The sequence below is a fragment of the Xiphias gladius genome, chromosome 7, assembly GCF_016859285.1.
Source record: "Xiphias gladius isolate SHS-SW01 ecotype Sanya breed wild chromosome 7, ASM1685928v1, whole genome shotgun sequence".
NCBI classification, from domain to species: domain Eukaryota; kingdom Metazoa; phylum Chordata; class Actinopteri; order Istiophoriformes; family Xiphiidae; genus Xiphias; species Xiphias gladius.
This window is the reverse complement of record NC_053406.1, coordinates 26,524,955-26,550,476: the sequence shown is the minus strand read 5'-3', so window position 1 is coordinate 26,550,476 and position 25,522 is coordinate 26,524,955. Positions and strand designations below refer to the sequence as shown.

General features: G+C 40.5%; 2 protein-coding genes across 4 annotated transcripts; both read left to right on the top strand.

Moving 5' to 3' along the window:
• Positions 1-815: 815 nt before the first annotated feature.
• Positions 816-14,871, top strand: rnf168 (ring finger protein 168). 2 transcript variants are annotated; one of them, XM_040131356.1, is made up of 8 exons: positions 816-1,170; positions 1,699-1,934; positions 5,207-5,402; positions 5,799-5,869; positions 7,736-7,891; positions 8,297-8,385; positions 9,341-9,413; positions 12,471-14,871. In XM_040131356.1, the coding sequence occupies exons 2-8, from the start codon at positions 1,770-1,772 to the stop codon at positions 13,125-13,127; spliced, it is 1,407 nt and encodes a 468-aa protein (XP_039987290.1). In that variant the 5' UTR covers positions 816-1,170; positions 1,699-1,769; the 3' UTR covers positions 13,128-14,871. The 2 variants fall into 2 exon arrangements, with proteins under 2 accessions (XP_039987290.1, XP_039987291.1); XM_040131357.1 differs by lacking the exon at positions 816-1,170 and adding an exon at positions 1,269-1,502.
• A 3,993-nt stretch (positions 14,872-18,864) lies between these two features.
• LOC120791571 (transmembrane 4 L6 family member 5) lies at positions 18,865-25,131 on the top strand. Of its 2 annotated transcripts, none has more exons than XM_040130020.1 (6): positions 18,865-18,956; positions 21,076-21,252; positions 21,609-21,677; positions 22,085-22,239; positions 22,346-22,535; positions 23,625-25,131. In XM_040130020.1, exons 1-6 carry the CDS (start codon positions 18,888-18,890, stop codon positions 23,643-23,645), a joined length of 681 nt encoding a protein of 226 aa, XP_039985954.1. In that variant the 5' UTR covers positions 18,865-18,887; the 3' UTR covers positions 23,646-25,131. The 2 variants fall into 2 exon arrangements, with proteins under 2 accessions (XP_039985954.1, XP_039985953.1); XM_040130019.1 differs by having other exon boundaries at positions 21,076-21,264.
• Positions 25,132-25,522: the final 391 nt, after the last annotated feature.

Below are 25,522 nucleotides of genomic sequence, written 5' to 3'. Positions count from 1 at the left end.
CAATCATCAAATATCCGATTCAATATTGATCACGCTCAAGGGATACAAGCACTGATTTTGGACGGGGGGTTTGAACTATTTTATGTTGCTACGCCGGTTTTTAACTTGGTTTGACTTTCTGATTAAACAACAGTGACTTTGGATTTGCAGACATCTAGACTTGTTAACAGTAGGAGTGGGAATTGTGTGGAGCATTTTGTCGGCCTATAAAAGTCTGGACCTGTATTACACCGTTCCTTGAAAACTCCTGACAGGATGGCAGGGAGGGAGATGGATAGTGACAACAACAGCGTGAAGGGGGAGCAAAGAAAGTTGATTCAGCCTAAATTAGCAGAAATCATCCAAGGACAAGTTGGAGCAGTGAAACATGAGTGAGGAAGTGAAAACTTGCCAATGGGATGCAATACTGAAAAATAGTTCCCAGCGCATTCAGGTATCCCGGGAAACGAGACAGCAAACAGAAAAAAAAGAAATGTCTGAAATTGGTATTAAATTATCAAAATCAGAGGCAAAAGACATATTGTAGAAAAAGATAAACCAACAGTGGCAACAGCACTGGGATAACGCGATGAACGTAGGTAAAAAAACAGTAGGTATGTTAAGAAATAGGAGAACAAAACGGAAAGAGCAGGTAATAAGACAGGCTGGGAACTGGGCACAGCGACCTTTACAGGGTCCGGGTCTTTGCGATCAACGCCATGAGGCTGAGACAGTTGAGCAAATTATTATATCATGCGAGGAATGTACATATGAAAGAAAAGTCCTGTCGCTATAATTTACGATGGTCGGGAAGGCAGCGCCAAGATTGTGGGGAGCATGCGCAGTGCACCAAGACTTGATTCACGCGGGTATTCGGTGCTAACAGCTTAGCCTCTGGTAAATTGGTGTTGCCATCCGCTAAAAAACACAAAGAATAAGAAGAATAATAAGAAGAATAAGAATAAGAATAAGAAGAAGAAGAAAAGGAAAAAGAAAAAGAAAAAGAAGAAGAAGCCGAAGCCGAAGCCGAAGCAGCAGCCGCCGCCGCCCCCGGTAAACCCGATTAGCTTCCGGTGAGTCTCCGTCACGCCTGAGCTATCGGTGTTGTTAGGGTTAGCTGGTTAACTGTTCGCTTGAAGTTAACTTTAGTTTCAACTGAAAGTAACAGACGTCCAGGTGAACGGAGCTCAGGTGAGTTTTACAGCAACACTATGATAACCAGTGAACAGGCGTTTGCCCTCTGACCCGGTAACCTGCTGTGACCGTATAAACGGACTTTAGTTCCGTTAGAAATAGCAGCTAAAAGTTGAGCCCCTGTAGCTAAAAGCTGACCTGACACTGGCTGCTTAACTCGCAAAACCACATTTAGTTATTTACTCAATTTGGAATCAGTTTAAAATCGTTAGTTTGTGTAATTTAACTTAATGTGCCCGTCAGACTGCCTGAACGAGAAACGTGTCCGTAAATGTTGAATTGACGGCGCTGTTAGGATTTGTTTACCGTGTATTTACAGATACGTATATGTATGTATTTATTGTGTGTGTGTGTGTGTGTGTGTGTGTGTGTGTGTGTGTGTGTGTGTGTACGTACGTGTGTATATATATATATATATATGTGTGTGTGTACATATACATGTACATTTATGTGTATATGTATATACATACACAGTGGTCAACTCAATCTGGTCTCTGAAGTCTCTGAACCTGGTTTCTCCTTCAGGCTGATCTGAGTCCTCAGTCCCAGTCCAGAGCTGTGATTATTGGAGGAGGAGGAGGAGGAGGAGGAGGAGGATGGCCCCGGTGTCAGACGTGGAGGTGGATGTGCCGACTGGGTCAGACAAGGGTGGGAGGGGGAGGAGAGGAGGTCCATTGTCTCTGGACGACTGCCGCTGTCCGGTCTGTCTGGAGATCTTCATGGAGCCGGTTACACTTCCCTGTACACACACCTTCTGCAAGGTCACACACACACAGCAAACACTTGGGGCAGCGGAAGGCAAATTGAACCCTTCAGCAAAAGCTGCAGTATAATTTTTATAAATCTGCTTTATACAATAATTAATTCAGACTCCTTCACTTTTCTCAAGTTATGTTGCAGTCTTATGCTAAAATTGTTTAAATTCCCTTTTTCCCTCATCAGTCTATACTCAATACACCGTCATGGCAAAGTGAGAGAATTTCAGAAAAAAAATTAAGAAGGAAAAACTGAAATATCACATTGACATAAGTATTCAGACTCTTTACTCAGGACTGTCGGGGGACCGCTATTTTCCCCAGAGATGTTTTATTGGGTACAAGTCAGGGCTCTTGTTGGGCCACTCAAGGACATTCCTGAGCGCCCTGGTCCAGGTTTTCATCAAACCTCTGAAACCCACATTAAGACCTTTCTGTTTTTGCATACATTTGTGGTTTGCCTTTATAAAGTTTTCATTTTTTACAGTATCATCGAGTTTTAAACATCCCAGTGTCAGCACAACCTCAGCTAATTATATATGTCACTCAATAAAGACTTCTATACACTATAATAAGGGATATTAGCTCATAAAACAAAAAATAACTTTAATTTGCACTTATTTTATTCAAAACAGCACTGAGAACCATAACATCTAAACAAAAACTCAACACAAAAAGTTGCACACGTTTCTTTGGATTGTGCTAGAAGTGATTTGAAGCTTCTAGCTTTTCTGTTCATAATTTTTTTTTTGGGGGGCCAGGAATTGTCTTTTTTTTTTTTTTTTTTTTCCCCTGCCACTGCATATGACTAAACATGATATGCATCGGTGCAGTTCCTGTCCAGAATTACACACAGGGGCACCTGGCATACATGGAACCAGAATAGTTTGTTTTTTTCTTTTTTTGTACATAATTCCCTTTCTGAAAGATGAGCCTGTCGAGGTCTCTGACTGTTTGCTGTTTGGAAGATGAGGGAGATGACTGTCTCCCACTCATCTGTGGTCTCTGCTGGGATGTTGTAGGTTTTGTCTGTGCTGGGACAGTAGGCAGGGAGGGTTCTCTTCTTCCCCTTCTCCTCTTGGGATTCTCTTTGGAAGTGGTGGGCTGTGGTGGAGGTCCTGGAGGGGACGTTTGTGCCTGCACAGGGGATATTTGTGGTTGGTCGGGGGGAGACGGGATTGAAATTACAAAAATAGATTACAGTAGTTTTTGGTGGATTTCACAAAGTATTTACTTCCCCCATACACTATTCTACAATAATAGTCTGTTTATTTAACATTCAATAACATTTACTATAACATGCTATGATTGTATTGCTTACAGGGAAAACACACACAGTATCATCATTATAGATACTGTAGTGTCTGTCTGGATGGCTTGTTGTGTCCTAGTGGTGTTCTATTGCTGCAAAACAATACATCTGTAATGCAAAATCACATTTCCCTGCTCTGTAGCCTACGTAATCCATCACAATTTGGATAATTTCATAATAGCATCACTTAATTGTCCTTGTAAGGATCTATCCCATCGCCCAAATTCCTCTTCGTCCTCAGAAAAGTACGACCGGGTGCAGAGTCTGCGTCATTTTCCTCAACATCTCCTCCTTGAAAAATCAGCTCCAGAGACTAAGCTGCACTAAATATCTTTCTTGCCATATCTTTCTGCCATTTTTGTGGCTATACAACTCACAATCTTTTCCAACTTTATGTATTAGTTTATTGACGGAAGTAAATGACTCATATCGAGAACGGGGCCTTGCTGGAAATTGCCGTTTCCCTAAATTAACAGGAGAAAAACTGCATGTCTCCAATGAGGAGAGAAGACAATCTAAAGACAATATGATATCTGGGAGCGTATACACCCCCATGGGCTTCAGAGTACTTTGCTCTGTTCAGCTGTACCTCAACCCTGTACCTCCCTGTACCGTCCACTGAAAAACACCCCCCCAGCATGATCCTGCGACCACCATGCTTCACCTTTGGGATGGTATTGGACAGGTTATGAGCGGTGCCTGGTTTCCTCTAGACATGACACTTAGAATTGAGGCAAAACAGTTCAATCTTGGTTTCATCAGACCAGAAAATCTTGTTTCTCACATTCTGAGGGTCCTTTAGGTGCTTTTTTTTTTTTTTTTGCAAATTCCAAGCAGCTTTCATGTATCTTTCATTGAGAAGACGCTTCCGTCTGGCCACTCTGCCATAAAGCCCAGATCAGTGGAGTGCTGCAGTAATGGTTGTCCTTCTGGAAGTTTCTCCCACCTCCATACAGGATCTCTAGAGCTCAGCCAGAGTGATCATTGACTTTTTGGTCACCTCTCTTACCAAACACCCCCCCCCCCGATTGCTCAGTTTGGCCGGGCATCAGCTCTATGAAGAGTCCTGGTCCTTACGAACTTCTTCCATTAAAGAATTAGGGAGGCCAATGTGCTCCTGAGAACCTTCAATGCAGCAGAATTTTTTTTTCTAGCCTTCCTCAGATCTGTGCCTCAACAAACTCTTGTCTCTGAGCTCTGCAGGCAGTTCCTTCGACCTCTCAGCTCGGTTTTTGCTCTGATACGCATTGTCATCTGTGAGACCTATAAAGACAGGTGTGTGTCTTTCCAAATCTTGTCCAGTTAGTTGAAGTTACCACAGCTAGACTCCAATCAAGGTGTGAAAACATCTCAAAGATAATCACGAAAAATGGGAGGCATCTGAGCTCAATTTCAAGTGGCATAGTAAAGCATCTGAATAATTATGTCAATGATACTTGTTTTCTCCTTTTCAATAAAATTGCAAAAAATTCTAAAATTCTGTTTTCGCTTTGTCATTGTGGGGTACTGAGTGTAATTTGATGAGGGGGAAAAATGAATGTAAACAATTTAAGCATAAGGTTGTAACATAACAAAATGTGAAAAACATGAAGGGGTCTGAATGCCCTGTATTATTCATGACCTCTGCTCAGTTACTTCACAGTCCACATTAAACCACTGCTGCAGGACTTTCCTTTACTTTTTACTGTCTTTGTTGATCATCTGACATGATTTGCACCGAGAGAAATAAAAATACCAGAACTTCAAGCAAAAATGAAGAAATAAGATGTTGATCATCCATTTCCACCAGTCACTTTAACTGTTCCCGTGTTTCTCTGTGTGGCAATGAAGAAACAGCATGTTGACGCTTCTACTGACAGAACGGGGTTTGATCTGAACGAGGGGCCTTTATGGGGCAGTATGTTGGTGACCTTCCTTAAACAAGCCAAGTTAAAGCGTTGCTCTGTATTCGTCTCTGTTGTTTCAGGGCTGTTTCCTGGAGTCTGTGGATAAAGCCACTCTGTGCTGTCCCATGTGCAGAAAGAGAGTTTCCACCTGGGCCCGACTGAACAGCAGGAACAAGACGCTGGTCAACCAGCAGCTGTGGAGGCAGATCCAAATCTCTTTCCCTCTGCAGTGTGAACGCCGCCTTAAAGGGCAGGAGGATGAGGACGACCCGGGAGGTACCAACACATGTGCACAGAGACATCCCATAATACCGACGATTATTGTTTAGTCAGGGGACGCACTTTGACTTTTTATTAATCTGGTTGTTGTGTTAACTCAGTCTACATGTTGTAATCCTCCCTTCTGTACCAACAGAACCTGAGATTTTTCTGCTCCCATCAGCTGACCGATAACACCAAGCTAACACTAATGCTAACACTGAACGTTAACACTGTTAATACAGTTTATCACAGATCCTCTGACAGCATCCATGTTTGGCAGGGGGGTCCACATAGAGGTGTATAATAAGAACAATAATAATAATAAGACTTAATGTGTGTGTGTGTGTGTGTGTGTGTGTGTGTGTGTGTGTGTGTGTGTGTGTGTGTGTGTGTGTGTGTGTGATTGTGTAGTTTCGGTGTGTTTTCCCACAGTAAGTCGGCCTGGAGAGCTGAGGCAGGAATATGAAGACCAGATCACTAAAGTAAGTTTAGTCTCCATTTTCCATTTTTTTAATTGAGTTTTCATATTTTCGATGGAGTTCAACCCCCAAAGGGACGAGACCCTAAAGTTTTCATTATTTATTTATCCCCCCCCCCCCCGAATCGGCTGAAATTGCCATTACCTTGAGTGAGCTAGAAACATGAAACTTGTCCCAATAACTGGAAATAATGTCCGAATGCTTCCCAAGAAAATATGAGCCCGGTCGGCCAGATGATGGTGCTGTAATTAAGGCCAAAAAACACAATTTTGGAATGGCCGGGCCCCTCATACCATAAGCCAGATTGACTTGAAATTTCACACACAGGTCCAGTTCAGTGTGCTCTACAAAAAAACCTCCTGGACCATAAAAGTCCACCATGATGGATTTTCCGCCATGTTAACCTTTTTGAAATATACATAGTTGACATCTCTTTCTAAACGTAGGTCCGTTTGCAACCAAATTGTCTGTAGATCATCATTGGACCAAACTTAAATTGCATAAAACTTGTTGATATTTTATTTAGTTTTTCAAGATATTGACCAAGAAACTTCACAAGGGACGAGGCTTATCAGGAAAATGACCATAACTAGTTAATGGTTCGTCTAAAATCATCACAAATCTGGGTACAAATCGTGGCTCGACTTTAAGGCTTGTTCACTTGTCTGAGACAAGCTGATTTTTTTGTAGGGCAAATAGAAGAGACTTACACTTCCCCTACTGATCAACTAAAAAGTAACAAACAAAAAAAACCCAACCATGTGACTTTATGTTATGGGCCAGTCATTGGTTGACTATTTAGTTAGATAAATGCATTTTTCCCCACCATACGTCAAACTCAGAACGCCTTGATTGACCAATCAGGAGTTGATCCAAGTTCCGCAGAGCATCAGCTGCTCGCGTTTCAAAGATTTTACCTCAGAAGAACAGTCGCAGAGATGTTCCTTCAGGCTCCACAGCCCGGTCGAGTGCCAGGAAAAGCACCAACAACAAGAAACATTACAGCTGTACCCTATGAGTCAAAAAGGGAACAAAAATGTGCGGAAAGCTGGAGAGATGAATTTGACTGGGTGCGTTATGAGGAAGGGGTAATGTTGTGCAGTGTCTGGCGGGGGCAACCCCACTTGGCTGTAAAACCTGACGTTAGCTAACTCGTGTTAGCAGTTGCATAATTGACTATACCACTATATACTGTAACAAATACTGTAATAAATAAAGTAAACTACTGTAATTTTTACCCGTGCAAGTGACTTTTGTGCCTGGATAAGAGAATTTAAAATTTAAAATTTAATTTGTACAAAGGACAGGTGCCTCAGATAGGGGCGCCAAAAATGCCACAAACGAGTATCTGAAAACCCAGTGGACAGAATTTCACCAAAGTTGGTGTGCATGCTCCGGGGGCAAGTATTAACCAAAATCTAAAGTCCCATATTGATGGGTGCAAACAGGCCTATCTCATATCAGCTCAAACCTCAAGATGCCTTTTGGCAATCCTGATTAAAATCGCTGGAGACATCCTGCGCTATCTCCTGAACATACACACCGTGTTTGTTTGTTTGTTTTGTTTGTTACAGTACTGTTTTGCTGTAGTTTACAGAATGATGTTTAATTTACTCATGCTAAAATTTATTAAAGAAGTAATCACACAAAATAGTAGATCAATCATAAACTGTTTAGAAGATCTGTTTATCATTTAACTTGTGTCAGATTTGCAGTTTTTATGTCACAGTAGACCGATTGTCTCTGGGTTTTGGACAGTTGAAGACATAAGCTTCTGAGCTTATGAAGGTCGTTTAAAATGATCAACAGATGAATCGATATGAACACATGAAAACAGTTATACGAAGGTATGTGTCTCTTACCGTTAAGCTGACAGAAGAGAAGCGAGTGCTGGAGGAGGAGGAGACGAGGGCCAGTGAGGAGTACATCCAGAGACTGTTGGCTGAGGAAGAGGAGCTGCTGCAGGAGGAGAGCAGGAGGCGAGAAGAAGATGAGAGGCTGGCCAGACTGCTCAGCAACCAGCTGGTTGGTGTTTTTGATTGTTCAGGTTTTGTTTTTATTCTGAAACTCCTTAGTCCCGAGCAGAATATTCCGACTTCAGATCTGGTTCTGGATTTACAGAGGAATTTCTCTGCCACTAACAGTCCTCCTAAATAAAGCTAAAGGTTTCTAACTAAGAGCTTTTCACAAAGCTGCTGAGAGAAGAGAAGGATGACATTAAAATGATATCACAATGACATGTTTTATGAATGAATGTCCAGTGATTGGCTCACTCGTGACTGGTATGTGTAGTTAGTCAGTTAGTAGAGATGTGAAGGGGAGGAAGTGTTTATTCTTGTGAGTTTTAGTCCTCCTCTGTCCTCCTGTCTTTCATTTTATCTTCCTCCTGTCCTCTCTTGACTTTGTTTTTATTTTTTCCTCCTCCTGCAGAACTCTGCTCCGGTCTCTCAGGAAAACCCCCGTCTTGCTGAAGGTACTCCAGCAAAGAAGAAGGAGGTCAGCACCGGACAAATTGAGAAGTAAGTTGACTTCAGATTCTGAACCAGGTTCACTGATTCTGTTCGGTCTTCAGACATTTGGCTTAAATCTGCTTCACCTAAACAAAGTTGCTGTTTGTCATGAACAGCATTCATTTTAATAATCCATGAACTTCAGGTCCTGCTCTTACTGACACTTAAACCTCACATCAAGTTGTTTCTTGGCAGGAGAACAAAAGAAAGATTTTACTTTGGTTCCGCGCTGTGTTTGAAAAAGCGTCTGGGCCTGTTTTTCTGTGTTGTTTGAGAAATATGAAAATAAAATTTGATCTATGATGTCACGTTTGACTAAGAGAGTTTATCAGACACCAAAGCAAACAATAATTCTGTTATATCATCATGAATATCTTTCTCGCAAAAATATCTTGCAGTGTAATGATATTATTTTATGGCCACATCGCCCATAAACATAGGATTACACAGTTAAAGAATTATATTTGTTCATCTAATATCAGGACATATTAGCATTAATTCCAATATTTAATTAGAGTTTTCTTTTTGTTGTTTGTGTGTGATCAGATTTTATGGTTGGAGGGTTGAAGTGTGATCCATTGAAGGTGCCCTGTGTTCACATTCAGTTTCTCCTAAAACCCATTCTGTGAATCAATAAATCTGTAAAGCTAATTTTTAAAGTATTTTACATCCTGTTTACCAACTCTCAGTCGTCTTCTTCTCTGCCTCTGTTGGTGCCTTGCAGCATTTCATGGTGCATTACCTCCACCTGTATATCAGTGGAGTAATGTGACACCATCAGCCGGAATGTGTATGGCTCACCAGCATGTGCATCCTCGTGCACAAGACAAACTAAAGGTGGACCAACTCCTAGAAAAACAGGCCCAGAGAGCTACCAGAAGTCTAAAACTCCAGGGAACCTTTAAACTGTGTCTGTCAGAGTTCAGGTGCTGATGTGATGGTTTGTTTTTGTTGTGTGTTTCAGGTTCTTGTTTCCCCTTACATCTAAAACAAACTCCTCAGAGTGCAGCTCTGCCTCCAGCTTCATGGCCAATAAGGTGAGTTCAAACTTCAACAGGTGATTTCTTTTATAATTCAACTGGGTGCGACTTTGACTTTTCCTCTCGTCAGAATGGTGGGAGATAAAGGTTAAAGGACCTATTGTTCCTGGAGCCCAAACCCAAGTCTGAACACTGAATTAGCATTAGAGTGAAATAATGTATTACTACAAAAAGGGAAACTGTGACAGTAAATAGAGGTGATGTGAAACTGCAGCGGTACAACCAGAGAGAACAGTCTGTCCCCTCATTGATACCTAATGAACCTCCGGACTGAACCCACGTATCCAAACAGAGAGACAACTACAAATTCAGGTACAGACGGGACTCTAACAGCCTACAAAACAGATCAGCACTAAGCAACTGTAAAACTGTGAATAGTTGGTTTTACGCTTCAGTTTTTGTTCCGATTAAACAAACCAGATCAAACATGTTGATCAGTGATCTTTAGAAGAGCTGGTACCTTTGGACAGAGCAAGGCAAGTTGTTTGCCCCTGTTTACAGTCTTCATGCTAAACTAACCAGCTGCTGGCTATAGCTTCATATATAGTGTCAGACGAGTGTGGGATCAGTCTGAATATCTGACTCTCCTAGAGAAAGAAGACGAGGGTTAGCCTGAATGTTCATACGAAACTCTGTGTGTGTTTGTGTGTTTGTGTGTGTGTGTGTGTGTGTGTGTGTGTGTGTGTGTGTGTGTGTGTGTGTGTGTGTGTGTGTGTGTGTGTGTGTGTGTGTGTGTGTGTGTGTGTGTGTGTGTGTGTGTGTGTGTGTGTGTGTGTGTATATATATATATATATGTGTATATATGTGTATATATATGTATGTGTATATATGGCACAGTACTTTCTCTGTAATAACAGCAATTTAATTTCAGTAAAAAAAAAAAAAAAAAAGTCCAAACTTCTAATTTTCAACATTTATTTGTAACATTTTATTTACTTAGAACAATTTACACACCACATAAAATAAAACCCCTCCCAAACCCATCCCTGCAAGCTCCAGCCTGTCACAGCCTGTCACCAGCATGTTGGTAAGGCATTCCAGATGCAGTCAGTGGCTGCGTGTTGGCTAACACTAGTCAAAATGCTAAGTTAACATCAACCAAGACAGCGAAAAAAGTCCCATTATCTCAAACAACAACTTAATCCAACTAGCTATGTAATTACCTGAAGACGTCGATGAAGTTGTTGATGATGCCTCATGTGTATGTATATGTATGTTTCGTCATCCATGCAGGGTTCAGTTTCTTCAGTGCAGAAATGCTAATGTTAGCTGCGGCTGCTCCGCGGAACTTGGGTTTTTTCAGGCTATCAAACACAGTAAATCATCAGCTTTTTGGTATATTTTGTGTTTGACTTGATGTTTCCTCCCGTTAGACATGTTGCCCTGGCCAGCATTTCAATTTGCACCATAAAAATTGCAGCGAGTGTTGTCTGCGTCGACTTTTGAAAAGTGTAACCACACTTGCGACCGCTTTCAGCTTGCCATTGCCCTGAGTCGCTGTGACATGTACAAGCTGCAGGTGACTTAGTCACATTAGTCCCACTCTTTCTCTCTCTTACCCTCTCACTTAGTTGCGCTCTCAGGTACCGAAATGCGGGACCATTTGATTTAATGTGACTCTGAATCGGCACTCTTAAGTACTGACGTAATTCGGTCGGTACCCTTAAAAGCACAGTTTGGTGACAGTGTGGACCGAGCTGCCGTCTGCACTTTAACGCTATGGAAAATAACATGATGGCAACAACACGGGTTCCTATTTGGGCCCACTAAAAATATTATGCTGCTGAGAGAGAAAGTGAGTGTGTAGTAACTGAGTGTTGGGAGAGAAACCCTGTGGCCACAAAACCACTGGGAAGAAAACCACAAACCTGAAGAGACACCTTAAGGTGCACCACACAGAAATTGAGGTGACCTAATGTTAAGATGTTAAATAACGTCATGTTACTTTTAAAGCCGTATAAAGCCAAATACTAAAGGCAGCAGTGTAAAATTTCGTAATCATATCTCACAAAAAGGGGCATGACGACAATTCCTGCAGCTGGGGTTAATCTTACTGAAGAGTCAGTAGCCCATTCAGTTAAACATACCAACCATGCTAAAGCACACACAACTTAATTGCCAGACACATTTGACAGTCAGGTCATATTGATTTTTAATGGGTGCATGCAGCCAAATGTTGACTATTTGCAACATCTACTGGTTATTAAAATGCACAACATATTACATAGGAGATTCGTTCTGGGTTTGAATAAAGTCTGTTGGGCAGTAGCCAGCTGTCTATTACTGAGCTTGTGTTGTATGCTGAGATTTTCTACAGTAATTGAGTTAAATGCTAGTGTACAACCGATTATAAACACTTGCTGTATAAGTGTAACGCAGCCTAGTACAACATGACCACTAAGGCCCACAAAATGACAGAATAACATCAACTCCTTTCTGGCACAGTCCTAAAAAAACTGAACATTATAAGGGTAGGATAATTGCAGGGCTGATGTTACAGGATTCTGGTTAGTTGCATAGGGTTTTCTTTTTTCTGGAGACTCTGGGTTTTGTTTTATCAGACAGAATGTTAAGATCATGGCAATAGTTGACTCGTATTGTCTGGATGTGTTTCTTAAATGAAAAACATCAGACCAGACTCCCTCTCTGCAAAGCTGCTTTCTTAAATCATGCAACCTGTCGTTTTGTGGGTTATTTTCATTTAATTTTCTTTCAGCCTAAAATAAGTTGGATGAAATCTGATCTGAAAGCAGTTTGCTTACGTTTGACTGAAATGGTCATTCTTAGTCTCAACTAAAGCTAGACTATAATGTTGGTAATATTTTTGTCAACTGATCTTCTGATGATAAATGATGAAAAATGCTTAGAGTTTTGACTAAAAATAAAAAGGATGGGATTGACTAAATATGACTAAAATAACACTTTTGATGGCAGGACCAAGACTAAACCTAAAAATAGCTGGAAAAATTAACGCTAGTTGAAAGAAGAATGTTTTGATTTTGTAAGACTGACCATAAAAGAATCATCAGTGACTTTGTTCTGATGTTGTTTCAGGAGAACATCCTCGTCTCTCAGGTGGAGCGTCCACTCCCTAAACTGGATTATTATGGAGCTCCAACAAACAGATCAGAGTCTCCAGACCTCCTTCCAGCCCTCCATCCAGACCTCCATCCAGCCTCTGTGGAGGATCAGACTCTCAGGAGTCAGCTGATTAGAGACCGAGAACCTTCATCGACCAAGAGGAAGAGCTCGGAGCTGGAGACAACAGAGGAGGAGGTGATGATCACCAAACGTGGCTGTCAGTCCCTGCCCTCCTCCTCCTCCTCTCTGGAGGTGGGGGCGTTTCCCCTGCAGGGGATGGCTGAGTGGGAGTCAGAGCTGTTGAACAGACAGCAGCAGGAGGAGGAGGACCGGCAACTCGCTCTGCTCCTGCAGAAGGAGCTGGACAAGGAGGAGAAACAGAGGGCCACCAACAGACGCAAAGGATCTGCGGACGCCTACCTGCTCCGCCAAAATCAAGGAGGGAAGGTGGAAAGCACCGACACCCCCAGCCAACCCTCCAGGAAGACTACAAGGACTTCCACCACCTCTTCCAGCTCCTCACCTTTTTTAAAGACTACAAAGACTTCGTCTCCCTCCTCCTCCAGCTCCTCCAGCAGAGGCAGTAAACAGACCACCCTTACTGAGATGTTCTCCAGCCTGAGCCGCTGAACCCTCTCTCTCTCCTTCTGCACTGTGTCCTGGTGTCACCGCTCACTGGTCTGGACCTCCACCTGCTGGGTTCAGTTCAGTCTCTGAGTCACTCTTTCACCTCATCACTTCTTCATTTCATCGATGGTGAATAAAAACTGTTCAGAGAGAAGTTAAACTGAAAGTGCTGACAGAAATCTGCTATGGCCAAAAGTATGTGTGACAGTTGATTATTCATTTGGTTATAAAATGTCAGAAAACACTAAAAACAAATCAGAAGCCTAAAGGGAGATCTTCAGCATCTCATGTTTCACTCAGCCAGTTTTCCAAAATGTAAAGATACTTAGTTTACTCTCCTATAAGACGGAGAAAAGCATCAAATCCTCAAAACAGAGAAGCTAAATCTGGAGAATGTTTAAATGTCTTGAACAGTTGAGTTGTTCGAATTGAGTAATTGATGAATCAGCTAGTTGTTGCAGCTCTAACCTGAACATATGTGATGTGAGGCCCTAACAGCCTTCCCCTTTCCTGGTTTAGTCTTTTAACCAGATGTTGATCCAGCTGCAGGGATCTGATCACACTTAGATAGGTTTTTACATTAGTATTTTAACACAGAGTCATCAGCTGTTTAGGGTTTCTTTACATCAGACACCATCTTTCAGGTGATCCAGTCCAGGTGATCAGACTAGCAGCACTACTCATCAGATCACCGCCTCTGATCCACAGTGAGCTGCAGGTTCTTTATCGTCTTCTGTTTCCCGCCTTGTAACATCCAGCACAGAGAGCTAGCCACACTGCTACATCAGCTCCAGATACCTGGTCCTCTTTCTGTCATGGACCTCCTCAGTCGGATCCTCAGGTTCAGCGCTAACCAAATGCTGTAACATGTTGAGGTTTCTGATATTTAGACCACATCGTGCCTCAGTGATCCTCGTTTAACAGCAGCATCAGTCAGGTTCACCACTGATGTTGGTGATGAGGTCTGGCCAGTCCAGTTCTGATCCAGTTCTTCCATACCAAACTGGGAGAACAATTTCTTTATGGAGCTGTTTTGTGTCATGTTTAAACAGGAAAGAGAAGAACACAAACTGATGAAAGAACATTGTTGTCAAGGATTTCCTTTAGTAGAGCTCAGAGGTCCAAACAGAGCCAGACCAGAACAACAACAAAATATAGGACAAGGGCTGTTCACATACTTCTGGCCATATAGTGTAAGTAAAACTGAGTGAAGTTAAGTTGATGTTTGTTGATGTTTCTTTTTTTTTCCTCAGCATGTAAACAGTGCTGTTGCAGGCTCTATATTTTGTTTGAAAGCTTCTTCAAGCACAGTAAAAAACAATTTTAAGAAAAAGTTTTCAGAAATATTCAGACTTCACAGAAACTGCACTACAGCTGATTTCAGCAGCGTTCAGAGTGCTCGAGCTGCTTCTGATGGGTTTTTCAGTTTCAGCGGCTACATGCTGATTCAGCAAAACTGAAGAGAAACGTCCTACGTCTCGCCTCAGCTCTGACATTACAAATTTTTTGAGGATTCAGATGCTGCAGGTGTCAGAAAAGAACCTTTTTTATACTAGTGCCTCTTTTATTTTTTCTTCTTCGAGACCTAAAATACTGCCAACATGTCAAACATCAGTGTGTTCGTGCTGTGTTCAGGTCGTGTGTGATGGATGGCAGAGACAGGAAGATCCTCATGTTTACTGTTGTGAGCATTAAAATCCTATACGCTGACAATAAAGAACAACCATTAAATCTGGGTTTAACGGCACATTAGGCGAAGCGGTTGTTTTTGTTTTTGTTCTTGTTTTTTCAGGTTCTAAGCTATTTGGCTCCAAGTCAGAAATGTTGGAACTTTCAGAAGTTTCTCAGTGATGGCTACGACTTGGATGTTGATGCGAACAGTAAGAGTTACAGGTCTTCCCATATGACCTGAACACATCATTAGTTGAGCAAGTTGATGATATTTATTATGTGACATTTAGCATGTTAACATGTACACGTATGTAATGATAGTGTTTATCTCAAGACAAAGCTTAGACTGAATCCATTTGAGACTGATACGTCCTAAACAGGCCACTGTACAGAGGAGAAATCCTTTGATGTAGATAACACGAGCTTTCTTCTGGACAAACCTTACTGTTTTTACCCCACTAATGGTAAAGATCTAATGATAGTGAGGTCTCTACATTTTTATCCAAGTCTAGTTTTCTACTCTGTGATGACAAATACAGTCTCTGGGAGGCGCCACGGTGACTACAGACTGATAATCTGCTCTTAATAAAAACAGGAACAGAGGTTATCAGTTTCATCGTCAGCGTGTGAGTTTCTAGCTCTTGCTGATCCCTGGGGCAGTGGACGACCATCTGACAAACGGTTCTGTTTGAGCAGGAGCAGACCAGCAGCTTTACTAACAGGGAATTCTGTCTTCTGGTTGGACGTCCACGAAGGCGGAGAGGTGGCGCTGGTAAGAGCAGTTCCTGTACGAGACTGAAACAGTCGAGGATCTCGATGGTGGTATTGCTTTTATTCCTCTGGCAGAAATTTGCTTCCATACCTCTATTCACTACTTGGTTTCTAATGAAAACACACAAGAATCAGAATTTCTGTAAATGTGAATGTCATCAGCTGGATTATTTTCCGCATCAGTCCCTCGGTGAAATTTTTCCGAAACCAGTGAAGGTCAGAAGTGAAGAAGTCCACGGCAGCAACAAATTGAGCATTTTTAAAACCTTACAAACCAAAGCTGCAGAAAACAAAAGCATGAGAGCAATAATTCAGCAACTATCTGGATGAAATTTTAAAAGTAGCAGTTACAAGTTAGTAAAATGGTAATTACATACACCAAACGCATGAGCCCTGCAGCACAGACCTGTATGACACTGCTACAGAAGATCAGACCACTTCGTTAGTAAAGTATTAGTAATTACCCAACAGGGAACAAGACGGGGCAGAAGTTAGCAGCAAGTTAGCCTGTAATTACAATAACAATGATAAAAATAAAATGAAGCTTAAAATAATTGGTATGTAGATAAAGTGTTGCCATGTCGGACCCTTTGGGGGAAGCTCGGTGTCCACTCAGAGGAAATGTCTGCAGGTCGTCTATTCAGCTGAGGAGAAGTTTCATCACCATGGTCAGGTTTCTGTGGCTTCACTGTGGGCATGTGACTGATGACATCTGAAGTTCATCAAACCACCGTCCTCGTGAATCAGAGGTGTTGGGTCCTCACTATGTTCTGGGTTTGACTGTGGTTTATGAAATGTCGTATGACTCCAGGTTTTATCCTCCCAGGTGGTTTCAGACCGTGGTTTGTTTTTTATTCTGAATCTGCTGAGTAATGATGTGAAATTCATGTTAAATGTCTTTAACAGCTTAATTTTCACTGTCTTGTTCTCTGAGATTCAGGGTGGAAACAAAAACTTTTCTGTGTTTGTGTTTGGTTCATTTATGTTGGTCTGCTGTCAATAAAATTCTGCAGGTCGAAACACCTGGATCAAGACGGGTCGAAAAGGAGAGTCTCAGCCTGTCTCGACATGAATTCTGGTGCGAGTTCACTTGGAAACTGACCAAGACCAGTTGAAATGGAGGTCTCAGTGCACTGCCAAGCAGATTCTGATGTGGACTAATGAGGTCTGATCAAAGGTCAGCTTCTAGCTGGAGCAAAACCACTTAAAATTGATATCGACCTTAAAAAGCTTGAAAGGGAGGGTCTTTGTCTTTTCCAAACAACATTAGAAGACCAAACAACAGGACCGCACCAGAGTTTGCCGGGATGCATACAGAGGTCCATCTTCCAGCAGTCAACCTGGTTATTTGAAAAGTAAAGGAGGTTCATGGTCCAAGGTCCTTGTCCTTTCAAAATGGTGCAGATCAAACTGGGCCAAGACCACTTGAAACCATCACATACTAAACAGTCTTGCACCAGATCAGTTAAAAGAAAACACATCACCCCCTGGGGGAGGGGTAGTGCGAGGGGTGGACTCTGGATGACAGGTCAAACATGAGTACTTTTCCCATGAGGCTTTGCTGTCCTGGATGCTAATAGAGTGACTCAGATGATCTAATATAAGACCAGTGGTTTTAGAAGAACTTAAAATAGAGAAAAAGATGAAGTGAGCATGAGTCAGTGCAGAGTCCTGGTCTAAGCAGTCAGAGCTGGTTCAAGACATTTTCTGAAAGATGGAGAGAAGAAAATATTTCATATGAAATTTATTACTGCCTTTCTCTTCCCCGTCCTGCAGCCTCAGTGATCTGTCAGCTGCTTCATACTGTTGGTGATCTGGGTCATTCTGTTTCTTGTATTGGAGGTTTTTCCTAGTTCAAAGTTCACATTCAGGCAGAACTCTGATTCATGCCAGTAAAACCTGGACACCAGAATTCAGAACGGTGACATTTCATTGCGATTTCAGTTCATTTGAATAGAATTGCTGCACTCAGAGGATCCAGATTAATCCTGTAACAAACTTTGAGGTGAATTCTTCTCATTGACCAATAAAAAAGTGTCTGGACAGAGCTGAGCTTTGAGAGAATGCAGAGTTTGAAATGGAGGAATTTATGTAGCCAATTATCTGTATCACCACCTGGTTTTACTGAAGCTTCTCCACAACAGAGACTTGGTTTACTCAGTGGTAGGAGACAGGTTTATTATTGGTCAATGTGGTGATCTCACCTGTCTGAGTTCACCAGAGTTGAACCTGATGAGGAATACTGGCACGGATCAAGTTCACTCCCTTGACTGGGTCCTCTGATCGCAGCGATTCTGTTGGAATGAATGAATTGTGTGGTTTTAAATCGTGGTGTGTTCAGGTTTCTTGTCCCTCTCCAGCTGAGACTCAGATCAATAAGCAGCGGCTGAATGTTTGTTCTACAGCTTTTATTTTTCAGATGAGTTATTCATTGTTTAAATTTTGAACATGATGATTTATCAAAATCTTGCCTGTTTGAAACTGATCTCCCAGTCTCGGCAGGTTTTAAATCACATCGCACTTCTGTCCTACAAGTATTTGCTCCATCTCTCATTCACCTCTATTGATGTCTGAATGATGGATGAATTCAGTTATATTTTTCCTGCTTTGCTGTGATCTCCAGCTGCTCTGACTGATCTCAGATCAGAGGTCAGACTGTGTCTGTTGCTTTATGATTTTATTTAGTCCATTATCACAACACAGACTACAAACTGTAACATCACGCTCATAGTTTGTCACCACTCCAATCAATATTTATTGATTAGCTGCATCAGAAACATGACATCATATCCTTTTTGGAGCCATAAATTTAATGAGACCTTTAATCATCCGGTCTGAGATGACGAGCAGAACAGGTGTACAAGTGTGCTTTAACACCATTTATGAAAAACATTTTATACAGTAAATTAGCTTAAAAACAACTTTTTTCTTCATTGTGTTCAGCACTGCAGCTGTTGTATCAGTCTGTTCTTCTCGGCTCTGCTGTAAAACCATTTCCTCTGAATAAGCCTGAATTAGTTTGAAATGCGTTTCAGTGCCTTTTAAAAAAATCTTTTACATGTTTTTCAGCAGTGATTGCTGCCGTGTTTCTTATTGTATTGATCTTTACACGCATTATGTATACAGACCTGTCTGAGAGAATATCCGGACCCTGAGGACAGACCAGTGCTTCAGAAGCCTTTCTGCAAATATGCCTGAACTAACTGGAGAGTTTGAGCGCGTTTCTTCTTTTTGTCAGGTTTGCTTATTAACCCAGGATGTTTCCTGTTTCCAAATACAGCTGTAGGCGTGTATTTGTTTTTCTGTTTGAGAAGTTTATAAATGTCTGAGTTTGTTCCTCAGCCAGAGTCTAAACTGGATCATCAGTCGGTTCAGCCGCAGCTTTTCATGGTGAGTGAACTTGTGTTTTTATTATCGCTCATTCCGCAGACCAGCATGTGACAATGATTCACTGACAGACATTTAAACATTTTCATTAGAGACACTCAGGATGCAGCAGGAAGAGTCACACGAGACTTGGGATATTAAAAAATATATTAATATAAGATTAACGTGATGTGTATTTTCACTGTTTTATATTTTTTGCATTTGTTTTCAATTTAAAGTGGTAAATAATTATTATATTTAATCTTGTTAAAAGCACCATTAGTAGAACTGAAATGATTAGTCAGGTGATTTTTTTAAATTAACTAACAATTCCGTTAATTAATCCGACAAATATTCAGTAATTAATAATTGTTTGTTGCATTCATATTCACCTTTCTTTCAAGATTGTTCATTGTTTCAGTAAAAAACAGCCAAATCAAAAACCCAATCAAAAGGTTTAAAGCTTGTATTGAACACAAGCTGTGACTTCTACGTACTTTCAATCTGCACTGACTAATATTTTATATTAACAATAAAACATAGAGTTCACAGAGAATGATTTGCAGCTCTTTTAGCTCCTAGTTTTGGTTTTGTGATACATTTCTTGTCTGGTCTAGTCTCAGCTGTAAAAGGCCACTGTCCACTACCTGCTCAGAAGCAAACAGCAGACAGACACAGTTGGAGACCAGCTGCTGAACATAGTGGAGCATTTAGCAGCTTAAGAGCCAGATGTTTCCCTCAGGAGCTGGTGGAGACCAAAAACAGAGCTAAAAGGGAGGAAGTACTGGACTTATATTCATTACACTTTGAAAATATAGCCATTAAAAACACCTTTATTAACCTTAATTTACCCCTGAAAACACAACAAACACCTTCATCTAAACCAAGGTTAATTTGTCCATTAATTTGAAGAACTAAACTTAAAAACACTGTATTTTCAAAGCCCCTAATTAACAAAGTAAGTTGATTTTAATGACTTTCCCCTTAATTACATACTAATTGTAAATATATGACAGGTCTTTTAGTGATGAGTTTAAGTGTTATTAAGGTTAAAAGAATTTGGTTTATGTTATTTTCAGCTGCTAATTAATGAGATTTTAATTTACTTCTTATTCAGTATTCAGATATTTAACAGGTTTACCAGATTGATTAAATGATACATTAATGGATTTTAACAGGAGGTTGTTTGATGGGTTTTCTGGGTGGATTAGAGAAGAAAACACCTTCAAATTTATAAAATAAACCTTACAGGTTCACCCTAATCTATATGTTCACTTTTCAACAAAGGTGCAAATTCGTGGGTTCATTCCAAAAATTTGGGATTAATTCATGAATGAGAGAATGGACTGAAATGAATAAGGGCCTTTAACGGATTATCTGCACAGTTTAAAGGGACTAAAAAGCTCTAAGAATTCACTGGATAGGATGAAAGCATCCCTTATTTTCTACCCTTGAGTTAAGGCGTTTAAGAGGAATAAAGTACAATCCATTAATATATCCATTAAAATACCCTAATTACATCTTTATTAATGGGTATATGGTATTAATATCCTTTTTAGGTTAAGAAATATTAAGGGGTTTAGTTTCATGGTGAAACAACTCCAATATGATGTATGTTTGATCATATGTTTGACACAAAGCAGCAAAAACCAAATTGTTTTAGTCACCTAAACTGAACCTAACCGTAACCGTAGAGGAGTCAGATTACAGTATACATACAAAGTATACAGGTACACTGTACACACAGGTAAACATTTTTACACAAAAGTAAAGTATATAATGTCAAGTTGTGAAGAAGGAAACTTTGTGTAGGAACAGCTGTGATGGTGTATGGAAAAATAAATCAGGATGTACACAATAACATCTAAATTAAAAATATAAAGGACCAACAACAGAACCCTGAGGAACACCCGCAGTATTAATATTATTATTATTAATGAACGATGATCTCATGTTAACCACTTTATAAGCTACTTGGACAGTTTCTGTCTCTGAAGTAACATACTGATTCACAGCATACTGATCATCAATAACAATGATTGTATAAATATTTACTCAGAAGAGGAGAAAGAACCTGACTTCTCGTTAACCTCTCCCTAACAGAGATTCATGTTAACCTATTTAACCCTTTGATGACTGACAGATGTGTGTGTCGAGGTGTCTGCAGTGTGTCGGCGTGTCTCTGGTTCCCATGGCGATCATCTGCATGCTGTCCAACATCCTGCTGCTGCTTCCTGAGCTTAAGATTCACTTCCTGTTGGAGGGTCATGTGACCAGAGAGGCCACCTGGGCCACAGGCCTGTGGGGGTCAGGCTTCCTGGTACATGTATGGGTGTGTCATGTGACGTGTGTGACTCATGATCCTCATACATACTTCAACCTCTGTATTTCTGCATTGTTATCACATGTTCAGTTTATTTTCTCCTGAGGTTGAATCAAGTTAAATCCACTCTGCTGCCATTACTGTCAAAGTTTAACTTCAAAACTTCAAGTTACAAATGTCTAAAATCTGTCGTTGTGACTCGTCTGAACGACAGATGTCACTTAAAGGAATATTCAGAACAACAGTTTGAAGTAATAAGTCAACTTCAGACTTCCCGAGGGAGTGTGAGTGTTAAACCATATTATGATGAAACAGTGTTTTGATCAAAGTGCTGACTTCATGTCTGGTTTCAGGTTTTACTTGGAGCTCGAGCGTTTGTTCAGAGCAGCAGAACCAGAGGCTGCTGTGCTTTCAGGAGTCAGGTGAGCTGATAGTGGATCATCCTCTCAACTCTTGTTGCAGTTGCTTTGTTCAGACTGATCTTTTTTTCACTTCAGATCATAAAGGTGGACAATGTGATTTGTTTATTAAACTGCAGCAGCTGGTGAATTCGCAAAGATTGTTCCAGAGTCACCATTTTCAGGAAAAGTTATGTGAATTTCACAGGAACAGTTTGAATTAAGTTCTACTATATATCTAGATGTTGTGTCAGGTGTTACAGATGTTTCTCTATGTATCCAGCTGTTGTCAGGTGTTACAGATGTTTTGTAATGTGTTACAGATGTTGTGTCAGGTGTTACAGCTGTTGTGGAAGGTGTTACAGTGTATCCAGATGCTGTCCAGTGTTACAGATGTTGTGTCAGTTAAAGATGTTTCTCTGTGTATCCAGATGTTGTGTCAGATGGTGTACTCCTTTGTGTGTCTGCTGGCTGCTGGCAGCTGTTGTCTTGTCAGTGCCACCGGTCTCTCTCAGGGTCCCCTCTGTCTCTACAACACCAGCGCTGGTCCAACCTGGGGCGTCCCACTGCAACCCCAGCCTGACCAGTAAGAGACACAAAAAACACACAGATTAATAAAGTTGTCCAGATGTTTTAACTCTCTGCTGACCCTCTGTCTCTCGTCTCATCTCTGGTCTCTGTCGGACGCTCAGTTTGGGGTACCTCTACAACAGTACTCTGTGGTCTGGAGTGTGTCTGCAGCCCCATGCTGTGGTTCAGTGGAATGTAGTTCTGTTCAGTGTGATGGGGGGCGCCAGCGGGCTGCAGATTGTCCTCTGTGCAGCCAACATCCTCAACTCACTGCTGGGACTGATCCTGGGTCAGGGCTTCTGCCGAAACAAGGTCTGTGAGCCGGCACACTTCTATCTTTGTGACAACCAGTGTGAGTTCTACACATGGAAAATGAGAACACTTTTTAAAAAAAAGACATTTTGTCCTGTCCTCGCAACTTTAAAAGGTCGGTATAAGGGTCAAGACTTGTTTTTAGAGTTCAAATTAGAGTTGGTAAGTAAATTTTGTTTATATAAAACCTTTCAAGAGCAGACGTCACAAAGTGCTTCATAATAAAAGAATAAAAAACAAAAACAATTACGAAAAAAAACAAATATAAAACAAATTAAAGAAAAAGCAAGTCTAAACCAATGGGTCTTGAGCTGCTTTTCAAAGGTGTCAACAGTGTCCACAGATCTTAAGTCCAAAGGGAGAGAGTTCCAAAGTGTAGAAGCTACAACTTCAAAAACCAAGTCTTGTTTTGTCCTGAGTGTGGAGCAAGGAATAACCAATAAACCCTGATCAGAAGACCTCGGATTTCTACTGGTATTATATGGCTGCAGTAGCTCTTTAATGTAGGCAGGTATCTGTCCATGCAAGGCTCTGAACTTGATGACAAGAATCTTGAACTGGATTCTGAATTTGATGAGAAGCCAGTGAAAGGAAATCAGGATTGGAGTTACATGGGACCTCTTGGTGAGAAGCGTGGCCACAGCAAACAGTTAGGTTTAGGGTCCAGATTAGAGTTCGGATTAGTCTTTAGTTTAGAGTTAGGTGTAGGATTAGGGTTAGGGGTTGGGACCAGAGAATAGGTTATGGAATAAAGGGTCCTTCATTTCATTTTCATTATGTTGTGGATATAAAAAGCTGTTCACATGCCGGAGCAAACACTCAGTCTCCACCAGGTTACACATTTATTTTAGTGCAAAGGTATTTTATTTATTATTCTTATGTTATTATTTCAGTGTTTGTCTATGTATCCAGATGTTTGTCAAGTGTTACAGATGTTGTGTTGCTATGTATCCAGATGTTGTTTAGAGATACCTGTTGAATTTCTCACCCTGTGTAGGCTGAAGTGGTAGCTTCAGAAAGTTAGTAGTTTCAACAAGCAACAACAATTCATTGTGATTCATTGTGTGTGTTACTGTGTGTGTTTTACAGGTCAGTCCAGTTTCAGTTTAAGACGACCTGTCATGGATCCTGAGTGAGGACATCAGCTGTGACAGAAACTCTTCATAATGTCAACTTATATATTTTATTTTGGCAGGTTCCTCTGAGGGTCACACTTTTTTCAGGTCAAAGCTTGAAACTAAAACAGTTTATTTTTAAAAGCACTGATGCACTTTAGATAAACAATAACATTAAGATCATTTTGTAAAAACAAGTCAACCTTATGTTTACGCAATGAACCACGTTAATTATGAAATAAAGTTTTATTATGTAATGTTTTATTTAAAAATTAATGTAGAAATCATCACATTTTGAAGGATTACAGTAAAATATGGAGGCCTGTTTTGGACTGAAGACGTTTTCGGAGAGTGAGGACATTTTGGAGACTTGTCTGGTTCTCGCTTCTTATTTTAGAGTAAAGATTATTAGTTGTTTGACAAGGTTAAAGTGAATTTATGCCACAAATCTACCTTTTGAATATAAGTCACTCACCCTGCAGGTCTGACAAATACAGTACTGATGTAATGATGCTGGATATCACACACATCCATAATAAGCTTAATAATGTGGATAACAAGTCAGGTTTTCATTCAGGATGATGATAAATGTTAAAGTGAAACACACATCTTTCAGTTCTCAGTACTGGAATAACACCAGGCCTGTGGACTGTTTATATAAAATATATCCTTTCTGTGCTGGATTTGTTAAAATTGTATTTATATGTAAACAAAACTTCACAGCACATTCAGTACAGTAAGTCGGTCACTGAAAATGGCCCCTGAGACTTGTGAATTAATCTTATTTGTGAATTTGGACTGTTGAGAATCCAAGAGTAAAACTGTCTTGACTTGGAATTTTGAACAATTTTAACAAAGTGCAGGGGTCACCAAACTGAAAATTTGTCTGATACCATGTAGAAAAAAAAAGATGTGGAAATGGCCATTTCTTAATAATGATAATAGCAACAAGTAAAATAACTCACGCTGTAAACGTAAACACAAGCTGAATAAATGACAATAAGAAACACAAAACGAACACAAGTTGACCATATCAACTGATAATAATCATGTAAAAAGAAAAATATAAACATTATAAAAGTAAAGAAATAATGAATCAGACATCATGGATTAAATGTTGCGATAACTACTGTTACTGAGTGAAGGTCACCCGAGTTTTCACTCCGTTATGGACTGAGTTGTACTGTAGCTATAGAACAGTGCATCACAGCAGTCGAGCCTACTTGTAATAAAAGATTGTACAAGCAAAAAGAAAAGGTCTGACCTTGGCCTCATTATTTAAATGACAGAAAGCTGTGCTAGTTATGTTCCTTACGTATGACTGAAACAGACAGGGTTTGGTCTTCAGCTTTGAACTACAGCACTGGTTTGCATCATCACTGTGCTAAGTGATGATTTCCTGTTAGTGGTGCTCATCTTCACATTTTTCTGTATGAATGGCGACCTGTGTGGTGCTGAACATCCTGTAGGAAGACACTGATTATGTCATAACTGCTGGTAACACAATAAATAAATGTGTCAGTTTCTGGCTCTGCTGACAGACAACTGAACTCAGGCCTCTGTAGTTATTATATCTTTCATTATGACTTTAAATTGCCACTGAACTCAGTTTAATACCAATCAGTACAAAATGTAACGAGCTCTGAATTTACAGCACCAGTTGTTTAAAGTCAACATGAAATTTGCAAAAAAAACGTACAACTTTTTGCAACTTTTACATGCAAAAGTGTAAGCAGGTTATAACGTTAGCCTTATTTCATTTGTTTCTTATATAATGGGCAGTTAATGTCATTTCCTAATCTGTTATTAATGGATTTTTTTTATTTACATTTTTCATTATATCATTTGCAGTTATTAGCAAACCAGCTTAGC